At 48.1% G+C, this 15,636-nt stretch overlaps 1 protein-coding gene across 1 annotated transcript; it reads right to left on the reverse strand.

The window, feature by feature from the left end:
* Positions 1-3,042: 3,042 nt before the first annotated feature.
* Positions 3,043-15,606, reverse strand: SLC45A1 (solute carrier family 45 member 1). The gene is made up of 9 exons (XM_033156443.1): positions 15,288-15,606; positions 12,528-12,936; positions 11,464-11,556; positions 9,750-9,974; positions 7,587-8,326; positions 6,760-6,913; positions 5,274-5,450; positions 3,570-3,775; positions 3,043-3,326 (listed from the first exon to the last, which is right to left on the reverse strand). The coding sequence occupies exons 1-9, from the start codon at positions 15,603-15,605 to the stop codon at positions 3,060-3,062; spliced, it is 2,589 nt and encodes an 862-aa protein (XP_033012334.1). The 5' UTR covers position 15,606; the 3' UTR covers positions 3,043-3,059.
* Between the last annotated feature and the right edge of the window lie 30 nt (positions 15,607-15,636).

The following is a 15,636-nucleotide window of genomic DNA, read 5'->3' on the forward strand; positions in this document are numbered from 1 at the left end:
TGGGGAGGGGTATTTCTCAGAAGGGTGGTGGGAATGGGTGATTGGCTGATAGGTGTGGAAAACCTTGTTGACGACTGTTAAGGACTGCAGTTGGTCTTGCAGGAAAAAGCAAGGGGTGAGATGGCTAAAAATTTATCATGTATAATTTTTTATTTTGTTTCGACTACAGCAGACCAGCACAGCTACCTACCTGTAACTACTGCTTATATCTATTTATTCTTAATTATGCAAGTGCATTTTGATAATTTATTTTTAAAGTGTGTGGTTATTTAATTGTATCTGCCTGCCACCTTCCAATGGAGCCCTTCCTGCTATCAAAGAGTTATTGCTGTCAGAAAATTCTTCCTAATGTTTAGTTAGAATCTTCTTTCTTGTAACATAAATCCCATCTGCTTTATGGAGATAATAATACACAACCCTACCTTCCAGGGCTGCTGAAAAGACTGCATGCATGTGATATGTTTAGAATAATGTGCAAGGCATTTATTGTTACCCTTATTACAAGTGAAGGGACGCGGGTGGCACTGTGGTCTAAACCACTGAGCCTAGGGCTTTCTGATCGGGAGGTCGACGGTTCAAATCCCCACGGCGGGGTGACCTCCCATTGCTTGGTCCCAGCTTCTGCCAACCTAGCATATCAAAGTGCAAGTAGATAAATAGGTACCATTCTGGCAGGAAAGTAAACGGTGTTTCCATGCACTGCTCTGGTTTCGCCGGAAGCGGCTTAGTCATGCTGGCCACATGACCCAGAAAAACTGTCTGCAGACAAACGTCGGCTCCCTCGGCCAGTAAAGCGGGATGAGCGCCAAAACCCCAGAGTCGTTCGCGACTGGACTTAACTGTCAGGGTCCTTTACCTTTACCTTTATTACAAGTGAGAACCCACAACAAAATGTTGCAGTGTGGAGTGTGCCAACCAGTCAGCCAGCCAGACATTCCTTCTCCAGGATATTCCATGACAACCACAACTTTCCCGCTTTTTCTCCCCAATAAGCACTCATCATCCCAGGCCCTACTGCGCACCCTAGTCCTCGTTTTGCTGTTCCCTGCCCCGTGCCACAGTAGTGCTTTCCCCCTAAAGATTTTTTGTTGGAGCTTCAGGATTCCCTTGAGTATGCTGACAACCTCCTTGCTTCTGAGTGGACCATTTCATTCACCAACAGAGTTCACTAGAGGAAGCTGTTATGTGTTTATTGCTTTATTAATATTAATAGTAATATTGATGTTGATGTGGCATTTATTGGATTCAACGCTGAGCCCCACCCCACCCCACCCCATGGCTAATGCTTTTTAAAGTTATTTAGCTTACCTGTGGATTTCTGTAAACCACTTTGAGCACTGATGTGATGCTCCAACAGATCACTTCCAGAGGCATATGGCTCTTGGGAAGGAAGGTTCCTTACCCCTGGCCTGCTTGTTTGAAATGGCAGGTTACATTTTTCAAACAAACAAACAAACCAGCCTACTAACCCAGAAAACTGCAGGAGTAAAGTGGCAAAATCTGAAGCAGTATACGGTATACTTGCATTCAGTGCTGGATTTACGTATAAGCTAAACAAGCTATAGTTTAGGGCCCCACTCTCTTGGGGGCCCCCAAAAAAAATTAAAGGGAAAAAAACCTGGATGTACATTTTCAAAATATAAGATTAAAAAAAGCTTGCATACAGCAACAGTGTTTTGTGTTGTGTAGGCTCCTATGATGTAAGTAATGAGCCCCGCCTGCTAGCCTGCTCCCTAAAATATCAATGGTTTGCTCATTTCTATATATAGGGTGCCTACATTCTGCATGGACTGATTGCATGGCAACATGTGCAAATGGCTTTAGATACCTATTAGGTCCATAAATTACCATATAGCATATATTGAGCACAAAAAAACAGTGACAATTTGTTGTGGACAAAGGACAGCTGGACATATAAGCGGCCCCATTACCTTCAGTAGCTTAGAATCATAGAGTTGGAAGAGACCACAAGGGCCATCCAGTCCAACCCTCTGCCAAGCAGGAAACACCATCAATTCATTCCTGACACATGGCTGTCAAGCCTCCGCTTAAAGACCTCCAAAGAAGGAGACTCCACCACACTCCTTGGCAGCAAATTCCACTGCCAAACAGCTCTTACTGTCAGGAAGTTCTTTCTAATGTTTAGGTGGAATCTTCTTTCTTGTAGTTTGAATCCATTGCTCCGTGTCTGCTTCTCTGGAGCAGCAGAAAACAACATCCTTTTACATATTTGAACATGGCTATCATATCGCCCCTTAACCTTCTCTTCTCCAGGCTAAACATACCCAGCTCCCTAAGCCGTTCCTCATAAGGCATCGTTTCCAGGCCTTTGACCATTTTGGTTGCCCTCCTCTGGACACGTTCCAGCTTGTCAGTATACTTCTTGAACTGTGGTGCCCAGAGCTTAGGGCCTCATCAAACCTAAATCCGGCCCTGCCTGCATTCAATTTCTCCCTGTTTGCATGTGAGAACAGAAGCATGCATGTGCGGAAATGGTGGAGTAGTGGCAGCTTTGTCCAGCGACATTTGTCGTTGCCAGGGGTTGGACTGGATAACCCTCAGAGTCCCTTCCGACTCTACAATTGAATACAGAATAAGAAAGATGCCTGGAGGGAGCTGCTCCCTTTTCGTTAATAATTTATTCACCCCACACTTTCCAGTGGATTATCCTGCCACACTTTCCAACCTACAAAAAAAAGCTCCCTTTATTTCAGTGGATTTGTCAAGTACTTGAATCCGCTCTAATAGCCCAAACCTCAAGTTGTGGTCCATGCTTGATTCCCTCTCACAGAGCATTGACAACCTGGGAGCATCCTTGGGCTTCGACCCTAGACCTATTTACTTGGGAATGAGCCCCACTGAACTCTGCGGGACTTGCTTCTAAATAGACAACATGAGCAGGGTTGCATTGCTGAGGTTGCCACTCCTCTCCTTCACTTAGAGACATCAAAAGGAGTCATGTGTGGTTTGTGTGTGTGGTTTGTTTATTAAGGGCACAGCTCCGTGGTCCCACCCCCCCTTCCACTGTCTCTCGCAGGATCCCCCTCCCCGCGCCAGCTTCACGCGCTCAGAATCAGCGGCTGTTGCTCCTCGGCCATTTCCTCGCCCGGCGAGATCTCGTAAACGACGCAGAGGGACGAGTACAGGCAGCCGACAAAGGAGACCACGCTGGAAAAGTACATCACCCCGTTGGCACTGCCCACGGCAGCCGTCAAAGGCCCCATCACTATGGAGACGAGGATCTGCGCCAGGAAATACTGGCAGCTCAGGAGGGAGATGTCCACCCCCATGCCTCTTTTGGTGCCGTCTTCATTCGATCCTGCGAACTGTTCAGGGGACAGGGGGAAAAAGCCTCTGGTTGGAAAACAATTTCTCTGCAGAGGCGGCTGGCACCTCTTGGGAGTGGTGGGAGGGAAGGCAGGAAGGCCAACCATTTTGGAGGGCCACAGGTTCCCCGTCCTTCCTCTAAGTCCCTCGACCCGCAGTGCCAAGTATATTTTTGATACCCGTGTGATTTGGAACCCCCCTCCCCAAGCGATACGTCGGGGGCTGCCAAACCCAAGGCTCACCTTTTTACTCTGGTAGTAGTCGCACAGCAGCGAGTACGGAAGCGTGCAGAGTGTCGAAAACAAAATGCCATAGGTTACGCACAGCGATAAAATGACATAGACGTTCCGCGACAGCGTCGCCAGTCCTGTGCCAAGCCCGAAGGCGAGGTAGGCTATAAAATACAGCGTGCGGATGCTGAAATATTCCTCCAGTTTTTCCAGGGAGGCTGTGGGATGAAAAGGAAGGACGTTAACTATTCTCTCGAGCAGATCTGGTGCGTTTTGCTGTGCCTGAGAGGCAACTCCAATTACTGTATCACCTCCCAGCTAGATGGCAATGCGGGGGGGGGGAGGGGAGATGGGAGACCCTCTAGAAGTTGTGAGGCTCCAACTTCCATCACCCCCTCACCCTCAGTAATGATGGGAGTTGTTGGCCAGCAATATCTAATGTCGCCTCTCCTTTAAACGTTCATGTGTTTGGGCCCTTACTCTCCAGTGCTCTCAATACAGAGGTTGGATGGCCACCTGTTATATATGATTGATATTCCTCCATTTCAGGGGGTTGACCTAGGTGACCCTCTGGGTCCCTTCCAACTCTACAATCCTATGTAGAGTCAGTGTGGTGTACTGGTAGACTCTTAATCTGGGGAACCGGGTTCGCGTCTCCACTCCTCCACATGCAGCTGCTGGGTGACCTTGGGCTAGTCACACTTCTCTGAAGTCTCTCAGCCCCACTCACCTCACAGAGTGCTTGTTGTGGGGGAGGAAGGGAAAGGAGAATGTGAGCCGCTTTGAGACTCCTTCGGGTAGTGAAAAGCGGGATATCAAATCCAAACTCTTCTTACTCTTCTTCTTCTATGATTCAAAACTGCTGCTATTTACATGCGTGTTGGACTGCAGCCTGCCATAGCAGTGAGTGAGGAAACTAGATGTTGCTTTCAAACATGGGGTGATGGGAGCTGGAGCCCAGCAACATCGGGGGGGGGCACAGGTCCCCCAGCCCTGCCATCGTGTGTAAGAAATCATTGTTTTGGTGTAGCAGCATCTGCACTTTGGAACTCCCTGCCTATTGACAGAAGTGGAGAGTGGCGAAACTGGGCTTGCAGCAGCAGCAGGGCGGAGAGAGAGGGGGTTGGCAGGGTGGCATGGGCAGGCTGCAAAAGTTTGGCAAGAAGAAAGGGGTGCTGCTTGCCGAATACTCTCCCCAGGAAGGCACGCCTGGTGCCATCTTTCATTCTAGGCTCAGGGGAGTGACTTTGGCGAGGAGTAAGGGGAGGGGGGCTGTGGGCAGGGGGTTCAGGGGTGGGTGGGTAGGTGCCTGGAAGGGCAAACTTGAGTACAGTGGTACCTCGGGTTACAAACTTAATTCGTTCTGGTGGTCTGTTCTTCACCTGAAACCATTCTTAACCTGAGGTGAGCTTTTGCTAATGGGGCCTCCTGCTGCCACCGCACCGCCAGCCTGCGATTTCCATTCTCATCCTGGGGCAACGTTCGCAACCCGGAGCAACTACTTCCAGGTTAGCGGAGTTTGTAACCCGAAGCATTTGTAACCCAAAGTGTTTGTAACCCGAGGTACCACTGTAGGGGCATCAGCCCCATGTGTTTATACATTCACATACACGAATGTGCACAAATGTCATGCAAAGCCATGGCGATGTCCAAAACCAGACTGCATGTACCCTGCAAAAAAAATGCTCCATGGCGAAGGCCGGAGAGGTTTCGTACCTGAATAGAAGGCGGCGCTGAACGCATAGATACACATGCCCCAGCAGCCCATGGTGACTCCGGCGTTGTACTTCTGATACTCTGCAGAATCGTGAGGGGCTTTGGGGTCCCCTTGGAAGACCACCTCCCCCATGAAGTCGGTATAGAACAAGAGCATTCCTTCGAAGGAGAGCCAGCCTGGAGGAGGAATCGGAAGACAGTGAGGGAGGCAGCATGGTTTGGAAGGCGAGAAAACCAAGCGGCGGTTATGCAAGGCAGCGTTGCTTCCAAGGACGTGGCAACCCCGGGGCTATACAGAGAAGCAGTGATTTGTATAAAATAAAATAAAATTAGAAATTGATTGAGTAACCCTTGCAGAAAGCCAGCCCCTGCTTGCATGGGGCTCTTGACATCTGCCCTGAAGTTTTTTCTGATGGCACCACTACTGTTTAACTTGCAGTCTCACCCATTTCACAATGCCGGCACTGTTGTTGACATTTGCTAATTGATATTATAGCCTCTGCCATCAATTAGGTACCAGGTTGCATCCCTAAGGTTCTCCCCACTAGTTCGAAATTGCGAGGCCAAAAAGGCTGTAGATTCTTTTAACCCTCAGCCCTTTTGTGTGTTTCTCTCTCTTGGTAGCAGTGGAATTTGCTACCAAGGAGTGTGGTGGAGTCTCCTTCTTTGGAGGTCTTTAAGCAGAGGCTTGACAGCCATCTGTCAGGAATGCTTTGATGGTGTTTCCTGCTTGGCAGGGGGTTGGACTGGATGGCCCTTGTGGTCTCTTCCAACTCTATGATTCTATGATTCTATGATTCTATTCCACGCTGACCGGGAAGTGGCTTTTCCAGAACAATCAAGGCAGCATGCTTAAACTAAAACAGCCAGTGCCACGCGTCCAACAAATAACTGTGAAAGTGGCAAATAATAATTTGAATGGGATGCAAATAAAAATCAACAAAAGGATGAAGGAGAAACTTAGCTCAGTACACATATGAAGATGAATATGCCAGTTTTTCACTTTCTTAAATAATATGGGAGCCAAAACACAACTATCCCTCAAAATTCGTACTTATCCACATTGTGCATTGCTGTTCTCACAACAATGTATACAGACATGCACATAATATGGGAAAGTGTGCATTTAAAGATGTGCCCATTTTTTTTAAAAAAAAATCATTATTTAAATGCAAATAGCTGCGAAATTTTGAGAACCTAATTTAAGATTGGGGAAAAAAATAAGGAACTGGGAGAATCAAAATGGATAGAGCCTCCCATCCCTGTGTTGACAGTTACAAATGTATTTTCTCCACCACGGGTAATCAGTTTAAAACACACTCAGAGGCAGACACATTTTATCCAGTAGCTCTGTTTGGCAGCAGTCAGCCAAAATCGGGGCCTCATCTTGGGCAAACGTTGAAGGCCACTGCTTTGGAGGCATTGTGAAGTCTTGGGACCACAAATGTGCAAATATAGCCAAAGCAGGAGCAATTCACGGGTTTACCTAGGAAGTGGTTGATGCAGAGGTTCCGCAAGGGTTTGGGCATCCGGCAGATGGTTGAGCAAAGGAGCTTCATTGAAAGTGGCTGCTCAGACAGCTCGCTCGATCCGTTCAATTCGCTCTCGTACTTGACCCCGTTCAGCAAAATGTTTGCTACCTGCACCGCAAAGAGGATTCCCTGATCGGCATTCAAAAACGTACAAATAACATGGAACAGGAGCTGAGCAAGAAGAGCAAAAAGTCTCCGGAGTAAGATTTTTTTCCCCCCAGACTTGATTTACAGTGATGTTTCCCCAGTAAAATGCACTCGTGCCCCCAGCGTGTCTGCGTGGAAAGTGCTGTTGAGGTTTTCAGTGATACTGTGCCCTTAATTAGAAACTTCCTCCACCCACCTTTGGCTTTCAATGGCTTTCTGTGCTGTTTAGCCCAGCATTAACTGATGAATTGCCCCTTTATTACCCCATAACTAAGTAAGTTCCTGTTCCCCCCAAGGGCAAAACATTTCATTGCAGGTTCCCTCTCAAGAACAAGAATAATGGGAGGAAATCAGCCACCAAAGCTCCATCCTATGGACATAGCTGTCAACTTTTTTCCTTTTTTTTAAAAGGGAAATTCCCTTATTCCAAATAGGATTCCTCGCAAGAAAAGGGAAAAGTTGACAGCTATGCCTATGGAGCAGGATTTAACCTATTAAGGATAAGAGAGGAGGTTGATTAAACAGCTGAACCAAACTGGAAACCATTATAGACAGAATCAGCAAGAAGGAAACTTCTAATTCAAGTTGCAGGGGCCTTTTGCTGAACTACTAAATAATCAATTTCACCACTCACCTGTTGGCTGAAGGTTACGTTCCTTCTCCTGCTGCTCTCGGGGAGATTCCCTGTGATAATATCCGGGATGGCTAAAGTCTGCGGTCTTTTCAGGATTCCCGACGACCGTGTTTTTATCGCGTCCAGGGAACCCACCCTCAGGCCGTCTCCCTCTGGCCCAAGAACCCCGGCATTCTCTCCTGCTTCCAAGGCGGCACTTTCGTGGCAGTGGAATCCTTCAGGGGCCCTAGGGAGGCTGGTGCTTATGCCCTGCCGGGGCAAGCTAGCCGAGATGCTCAAGTAGCCATCGTGCCCTGCCGTGAAGCAGTCGATGAGCACGCTGTCAATATTCGAGGTCCCGAAAGATGAGGCGAACTCGCTCAGCCCCGTCAAGGAGTTGTCCCGGCTGATGAGGCTGCCGTACTTGGGCGTGAGCGGGCTGAGTGGGGAAATGGGGCTCGTGAAACTAGCGTACAAACGGACGGGGTTCTGGGCCGCGAGGTTTTCATTCCCGCAGTCCTCGAAGAGAAGGGGCGGCGAAGGAGGAAGAGGGAAGTTGGGGCTCTTCATCACCTTCTTCAGCTTGCTGAAAGACTGCAAGGGCCTCTCGGGAATGCTGACCAAAGTCAAGGCAGTCGCTAGCGTCAGCGTGATTGAGGTAAAAATGTAAATGACCCGGAGCTGGCCCCCTACCGCCCTGCCGAAGCCAGTCCGGTCCCAGTTGATTCCTCCCACAACGTAACCAAATCCACCTCCGAGACCTGCCAAGGGGGGGAGGGGAACAGAGTTAAAATCGCCTCTCGCAGGCACTTACGAAGCTGCCTTATGACAGTTCAGGCCATTGGTCCATTTAGCTCAGTATTGCCTACACAGTATTGCCAGTGTGGTGCAGTGGTTAAGAGCTGTGGACTCGTAGTCTGGTGAACCAGGTTCGATTCCCCGCTCCTCCACACGCAGCTGCTGGGTGACCTTGGGCTAGTCACACTTCTCTGAAGTCTCTCAGCCCCACTCACCTCACAGAGCGTTTGTTGTGGGGGAGGAAGGGAAAGGAGAATGTTAGCCGCTTTGAGACTCCTTCGGGTAGTGATAAAGCGGGATATCAAATCCAAACTCTTCTACACTGTCAGGCAGCAGCTCTCCAGGCTTTCAAACAGGGGGTTGGACTGGATGACCCGTTGGGTCACTTCCAATGCTATGATTCCATGATTCTAGAGTTCTCTAACAGCCCTATCTGGAGATGCATGCGGAGAGGCAGCGTGGTTTAGTGGTTAGTGTGTCAGACTAGGACTCGGAGACTAGGCCATGCACTCTCTTAGCCTAACCCACTTCACGTGGTTGTGGTCAGGATAATATGGGTGGGGGAGAACCATGGACACCACCTTTAGATCCTTGGAGGAGAGGTGGGGTATAAACGTAACACATAAATGCCCAGAGACTTAAGAGGCTGAGCTATGATGAATCATAAAATTGCCCAGCTCAGGTCTTACCTCTGCCATGAATATGCATAGATGTCCTTAGACCCACATTTTATTCCTCTTAGCTTTATCTGCCCATCTGATAATGCAAAATAATGCAGACCTGGCTTTCAATGTTGCTGTAAGCAGTGCTTTTTTTTTCCTGGGGTACGCATACCGCTAAACATTTTGTGAATCTAAGTTTGACCTCATTGTGGGGCATTATTTCAATATGAGTAGGAAAATGAGAGTACCCCTAAACATTTGTTTAGGGGAGAAAGCACTGGCTATAAGGATTATTTGAATGACTAGAATTTAGCTAAGCTCAAGGCAACATACATGGTTCTGCACACACCCAACCACCCTGTGAGGTAGACTCGGCTCAGAGATAACAGCAGACCCAAGGGTACCAAGTGAAGTGTGGATTTGAACCCAGATCTCCCATACGCTATACTGGCTCACACTTTACAGCAAAATAATATGTGTTATGTCTCAGAGAACTCTAAAATCACCAATTACATTTAAGAACTTGTTCCCCAGATTGCTTTTTTCTCCTCCCTCCCGTTCCTTTTTTCCTTGCTTGCTGTGACATTTCGGTTTGTGAACCCGAGGAGCGGAACCATCTCAGCAGCCACTCTGGGCATCTTTTCAGCTAGAGGGGCCAGGTCTAAAGGCTGAAAATATGCAAACTTGCCCAGCACTGCTATTGCCGATATGCCAAAAACCTCACCAGCCAGCAGCGCGTGCATGTTGAGTCCTCGGTCCTGATCCGACGGGCTGCACACGTCCATCATGTAGGCATGGCTGGGGTTGTCCGCAGAGTCGGCACAGAAGTCCATCAGAATGACTCCGCAGATGGTGAAGGCAATTCCCCACTTGTGGTTACTCACAGTGTCGGTCAAGGCCGTGCCCATATCCCTGCCGTTCAGCATCAGCGAAAGGCCCATCAATGCCCCTGAGGAGGAGGAACGAAATCAAGGCAGTCAGAAAACAACAAAGAAGGCTCGGGTTCAAGTTGGTACTTTTTCATGAGCCACAGATTGGTTGCGTTCCCTTCTGGGCAACTTTCCAGGGGTCACATGCCAGTGGGGGATGGAACAACAGTTGTAAATGTTGCCTTGGGTCTGGAAACCAAGCCTTATGAAGAATGGTTAGGGGAGTTGGGTGTGTTTAGCCTGGAGAAGAGGAGAGGGGGGGGTGACATGAGAGCCGTTGCCATGGACTGGTTGGTAGCAGAGGAATGGTACCCCCAAGGGAAGAAGGCTCAGAGTCCAGGGATTGGTGGTGGGACAAGGGTAGGTGGTCAGAGGGAGACAAGGGAGAAGACTGAGAAGAGGAGGTGTTGTAAGCTGAAGAGGTAACAGGGCTTCATGAGCGGGGAGAGTCTGTGGCAGAGAGAAGGCCAGAATCAGAAGCTGAAGCATGTGAGTGAGAGGAGGGAAGCCAAGAGGCAGAGAGGAATCAGGTTGGTGAAGAAGCACAGGTGTCTCTCCCTCCTGCTGTGACAAGCTCCCCTGCCTGCTGGTCTCCCAAGAACCAAAAGAGGCATGAAAAGGGAGGAGGAGAGGTTGGCTGCACACCGGCGCAGTCTCTGATTGCTTGGGGAAAGCCCCGAGAAGACAGGGAATTTCAGTCTTCCTTCCTTTTCATGGAGGAAGACCGCTAGGCATGAGCTGCTGTACTCATTAGGCCTAAGACTCAAGTCTGTGCAGATAGTTTTTTTGCTAAGAAATAGTGAAGTCCAACTTTAAACTGTGACAGCCGTCTTCAAATATCTGAAAAGGCTGTCACGTGGGAGATGGAGCAAGCTTGTTTTCTGCTGCTCCAGAGGGTAAGACTTGAACCAATGGATTCAAATGAGATTCCGATTAAACATTAGGAAGAACTTTCTGATATTAGATGTTCGACCATGGAATGGACTCCCTTGGAAGGAGGTAGTCTCTCCTTCACAGGAGGTTTTTAAGCAGAGGCCGGCTGGCCATCTGCTGTCGGGGTTCTTTAGCTGTGATTCCTGCATTGCAAAAGCTTGGACTAGTTGACCCTGGGGGGGGGGGTCCCTTCCAAGGGTATAAATCTGTTATTCTGCCTTTGTACAGCAGATTAGTTTCTGCTCATGCTCACACACCCCTCTGTCTTCCATGCAGGCAAGCAAGAGTCAGCAGAGTTCAAGGAGACATACCAGCCGGGGTGGTGGGGGAATGGTCGCGAAGCACTTCATGCACTGCAACATTCTGTTGCAGTTCCCGCTTGTTTTGACATAGAATGGAAATGTATCTACAACTATGTGTAAGTAAATTCCAATATGCAATGACTGGGAATTACATCATGCCAGAATGAGGGGGACGGGGGGCATGGAGGGAAATAAAAGGACAACACGGATGCACTGTAAGTCGGAGGTCTGGAAGGCATTAGAAGAGCAGAGGTCAAAGAAAGCATCTATTTACCAATTGCCAGGACCAGGATGAAGGGTCTCCTCCGTCCAAAAGGTGAGGTGCACCTGTCGCTCCAGGCGCCCAGCAGCGGCTGCAGCAAGAAACCTGGAAGAGAGAAGAAGGGAGATGGGCCATTCCTCCATATGTGGTGGAAATGTAAAAAAATAAAAAAGCTAAAGGCTTTTGGGAAATGATATATAATGAAGAGAAGAAAATATTTAAATGGGTTATTCCCAAAAGACCAGAAGCTTTCCTTGCAGGTATAATAGGGACAGAAGTTCCAAAGAAGATGACTAAACTATTTATGTACGCGAAAACAACAGCTAGAATATTATATGCACAGAAATGGAAAGAAGAGAAGGTTCCGACGAAGGAGGAATGGCTTCTAAAAGCAATGGACTATGCAGAAATGGCAGGGCTGAGAGCAAAATTTAAAGATTAAAAACGATGAACTTTTCATAGAAGAATGGAGGCCTCTTGGGAAGAATTTTTTTAAAAAAATAAACCACCATAGTCAAATGAAATCATCAACAGGATTTGAGATAAAAGCAGCGGAAGAAAAATGCTAAGATAACAGTAAATGGAGAAACTTTTAGTAATAGATAAAGATATAATATAGTAGAAAATGTTTCAGTGGAAACACTGTGGAGGTGGGAATTTATGAAACAATGTAATTATTGGATATGGAGATAATTGTGAAAATGTTTGAAAATGTTAATTAAAAAAATTATATTGCCAAAAAAAGAAAGAAAAGTTGGATAGAAGAACGTCACCCAGCACTTTCTGACCAGGGAGAGTGAGACAGAGGTCTCAGATAATGGCCAATCTGTGCTAGGCTGTACCACTTCAGCCTGTGACTGGGGACAAGCAGGAGGGGATTGCAACCAAGCCCTGCTCAGAGCAGACCCATCAGAATGAATGGCACTGAGCTAGCTGCCCCGGTTGAATTCAATGGGTCTACAACACTGAGTAGGACTAGCATTGGACGCAACCCAGCCATGGTTCGCTTTGTCAAGTCCCACCAGTTCCCAGAGCAGTTAAGCTCGCTTCCTGAGGATCGGGGCCCCATAACTCACCTAGTATCGGGCTGATGAACCAGACCATCCCGTACAGCTGATCCGGCAAGCCCATCTGGAGCAACACAGGCGTCACGTAGGCGGTCTCCATGGCGTAGCTGAACTCGATCCCAAAGAGAATGCACCCGTTGAACAACAGTTCCCAGAAGGACCTCTGCGGGTGGATCTCGCCAAAGTGGACCCGGTCAATGGGGCAAGGGGTGTTGGGCGGCGGGGGAGGCGAAGGCCGGATGTGTTTCCTCCTCTTCGGGTGCCGCTTGAAGTTGTTGGCCCGGTGGCTGATGTGGCGGGTGACAGATCCAGCATACCCTGCCAGCTGGGACCTCCACAGTTCCTGAGACGATAATGTGGGGAAGAGGGCGTCGCTGGAAGGGCTCGCCGTGGTGGGAGGAATCATCGTGGATTTGGCCTGCGAAGAAAAGCCGGCGCTTTATCTTTACTTATTATTCGCAACGTTTATCAGCTGCCCTAAATCATTCAGGCTTGTAATACGGAGTGGTAGTTTCAGCTGCACAGATCTGCCTTCCTGCAGAGCAGGGGGTTGGACTAGATGACAATTGGGGATCCATCCCAACTCTACAGGTGGAGTTTCGGGGTTTTTTGGTTTGGTTTTGTTTTGGGCGGGGGTATTCTGCAACGTGGCATCGGTCGCATCCAAACCATACTTTTAAAGCACGTTGGGTCACATTCAACAAAACAGCTGCGCTAGCTTTGAGCCAGCACAATGAGTTCCTCTAGTGCAAAGTTACCCAAACATGGGTCTCCATCTGATTTTGGACTACAGTTCCCATCATCCTGTGGGAATGTTGAGGATAGTAGGAGAGGATATATTGATTAGTATTATCCTTCCTCACAGAGCACATTCCCTTGTACATAGCAGGAAGTTAGTTGATAGATCCGTTAGAACCTTTTGAGTTACGCAATCCAGTCTGGCTTGTCCAGATTGGATTGTTCCTGGTAAATTCCCTTTGTTCCCTCTTAAAAACAATAATGGCACAACAGTCTTCTTTTAGAAAGTAATGATAAGGTTTACTTACATTCAGTTCACAGTATGATCCTGAAGGCAGGCTCTAGCTTTTAGTTGCAGTTACAGAGAAAGGTGTGGGTTCGTCCTCTTGTGAGGAATGAGCCCGTGTGCTGCTGGCTGAGAGCCGGCACACAGCAAAAGAGCATATCAAGAGAGTCAAGAGAGAAGGGCAAAAAGGGTAAGATGGCTGCCTGACCAGCCCATTTATGGGGTCTGCCAGGGTCACACACTGCTTTTGTGATGTTACATCCCACACATCCCTGACCACAGGTGCTGCTAGCTAGGGATGATGGGAGTTGTAGTCCAAAAAGAGCTGGAGACCCAAGTTGGAGAAACCCTGCTCCGCTGCAATGGAGCTTTCTCCCGCTCTCCTTTGCCTGTATGTCCCCCCACATCCCTGCCCTAATTCAGTTATGTGGGGTCGGGAGGCTCCCCCAAAGCAGGACGCAGGGGGAGTACAGGGGGAAATGCTTGCACTGACAGAGTGCTGTTGAATCCTGCCCATTGCTTCCGCCAAGGAATTCTGGGAACTGTCAGGAGCAGTAAACTGCAACTCCCAGGATCCTTTGGGGGAAGCCAAGCACTCAAGTGTATGGTGCAGATATGACCTACAAAGCAATGATCGTGCATTGGTGGTGACTTTTTCACCGGTTTGCCCACACATCATTAAACTTTTTTCATCATTCTGCAATGCTTCCCCTCCATAGTTTTATGACATAACTTCATCAAATGATTCCGGGGCTGTGTGCAAAAAGTGTGAATGGAATTAATTCACAGAGATACAACCGCATGCCATCAGGTAAGCATGATAAAATACACAACACCTTTTTATCAAGCCCTTCCTCCATATACTTCAAGGCAGCTTCCTTTTTATGCCCACAACATATGCCCTGTGAGGTAGGTCAGTCTGAGAGATAAATTACTGGCCCCAAGTCACCCAGTGGCTGAGTGGTAATTTGAACCTGGGTCTTCCCAGTCCTAGTCTCATAAACTCATCATTGTATTATGCTGAGTCTCTCCTCTTTACAAAACGTTACCTTGAATAATTTTTTAACGGTAACATATTAAATAATAACAATAACAATAATTGCACTCTTAGCATTCATCAATTTGTTATCCCAACGCCTTTTCACTCATTGATTAGAACACTGCAAAACAGGGGCAGATTTACTGGCCAACCAGCTAGAATACAGCCCGCATATTTCTCTTTTTTTATTTTGCCTTATACCTCTGCAACCAAAGAGACTAGAAACTTAACAAAAATAAAACTGAAAATTCATCTTCACTGATATATCTGGGACCAAAAGGACTAGAAACTTAACGGGGGGAAATAAACCTGAAAATCCATTTTCCTTCTATCTCTGGATCCAAAAGAGTAGAAACTTAAAAAAAGAAGAAGCTTAAGATTCACGAAAAGAGCCCTGAGTATAAATATGTAGTCTAGACACCCTCATAGGTTAAGGCTCGAGTCTAGTGGATTATTCTAACCTGGGGGATAAAACCCTCAGTCATGGTCGTTCTCTGTGAAGGCAAAAGTCCACAGCACACCTAAAAATTCCACCACATTTCCCTCTCTTAACCACCATCATTCAAACACCCCCCTCCCTCCATCCCTCTTGGAGCTGAAACAGACAGGTAAGGCGGAGCCCACCCCATCTCCTTTAGCAAGGAGGGCCTGGTCTCAAAGATCTTAGGAAGCAGGCTGGCAATGATTCAGTAGGGAATGGATTTACCTGTATTAGGATAGATGGTGGAGCATCCTTCCAATAAGAATAATAATTAAAAATAATATTTACAATAATGCCTGCAATTTTCCCCGCGATCCTTGGATTTACGGCGGCAGGCTCGCTCTCCGTCTTCTCTCTCTCTCTCTCTCTCCTCCCGCCCCCCTGCACTAGGATCCTGCGTTTCTGGCTGGGGAGGAGGCTGGGTGATGTCACTGTATCTCCTGCCCTGCCTTTCCCCCAGCCCTGCAGAAACGCATCCGCCTTCTCTCCACCTCGTCCAGCCCGTGCCTTAAAGAGGCAGGAGCCAGGGATGCGATTCAGCATCCTGCTGCACGGGTACCCTAGGCGGAGGGCA

This window comes from Lacerta agilis, chromosome 8 (genome assembly GCF_009819535.1).
Source record: "Lacerta agilis isolate rLacAgi1 chromosome 8, rLacAgi1.pri, whole genome shotgun sequence".
Lineage (NCBI taxonomy): Eukaryota > Metazoa > Chordata > Lepidosauria > Squamata > Lacertidae > Lacerta > Lacerta agilis.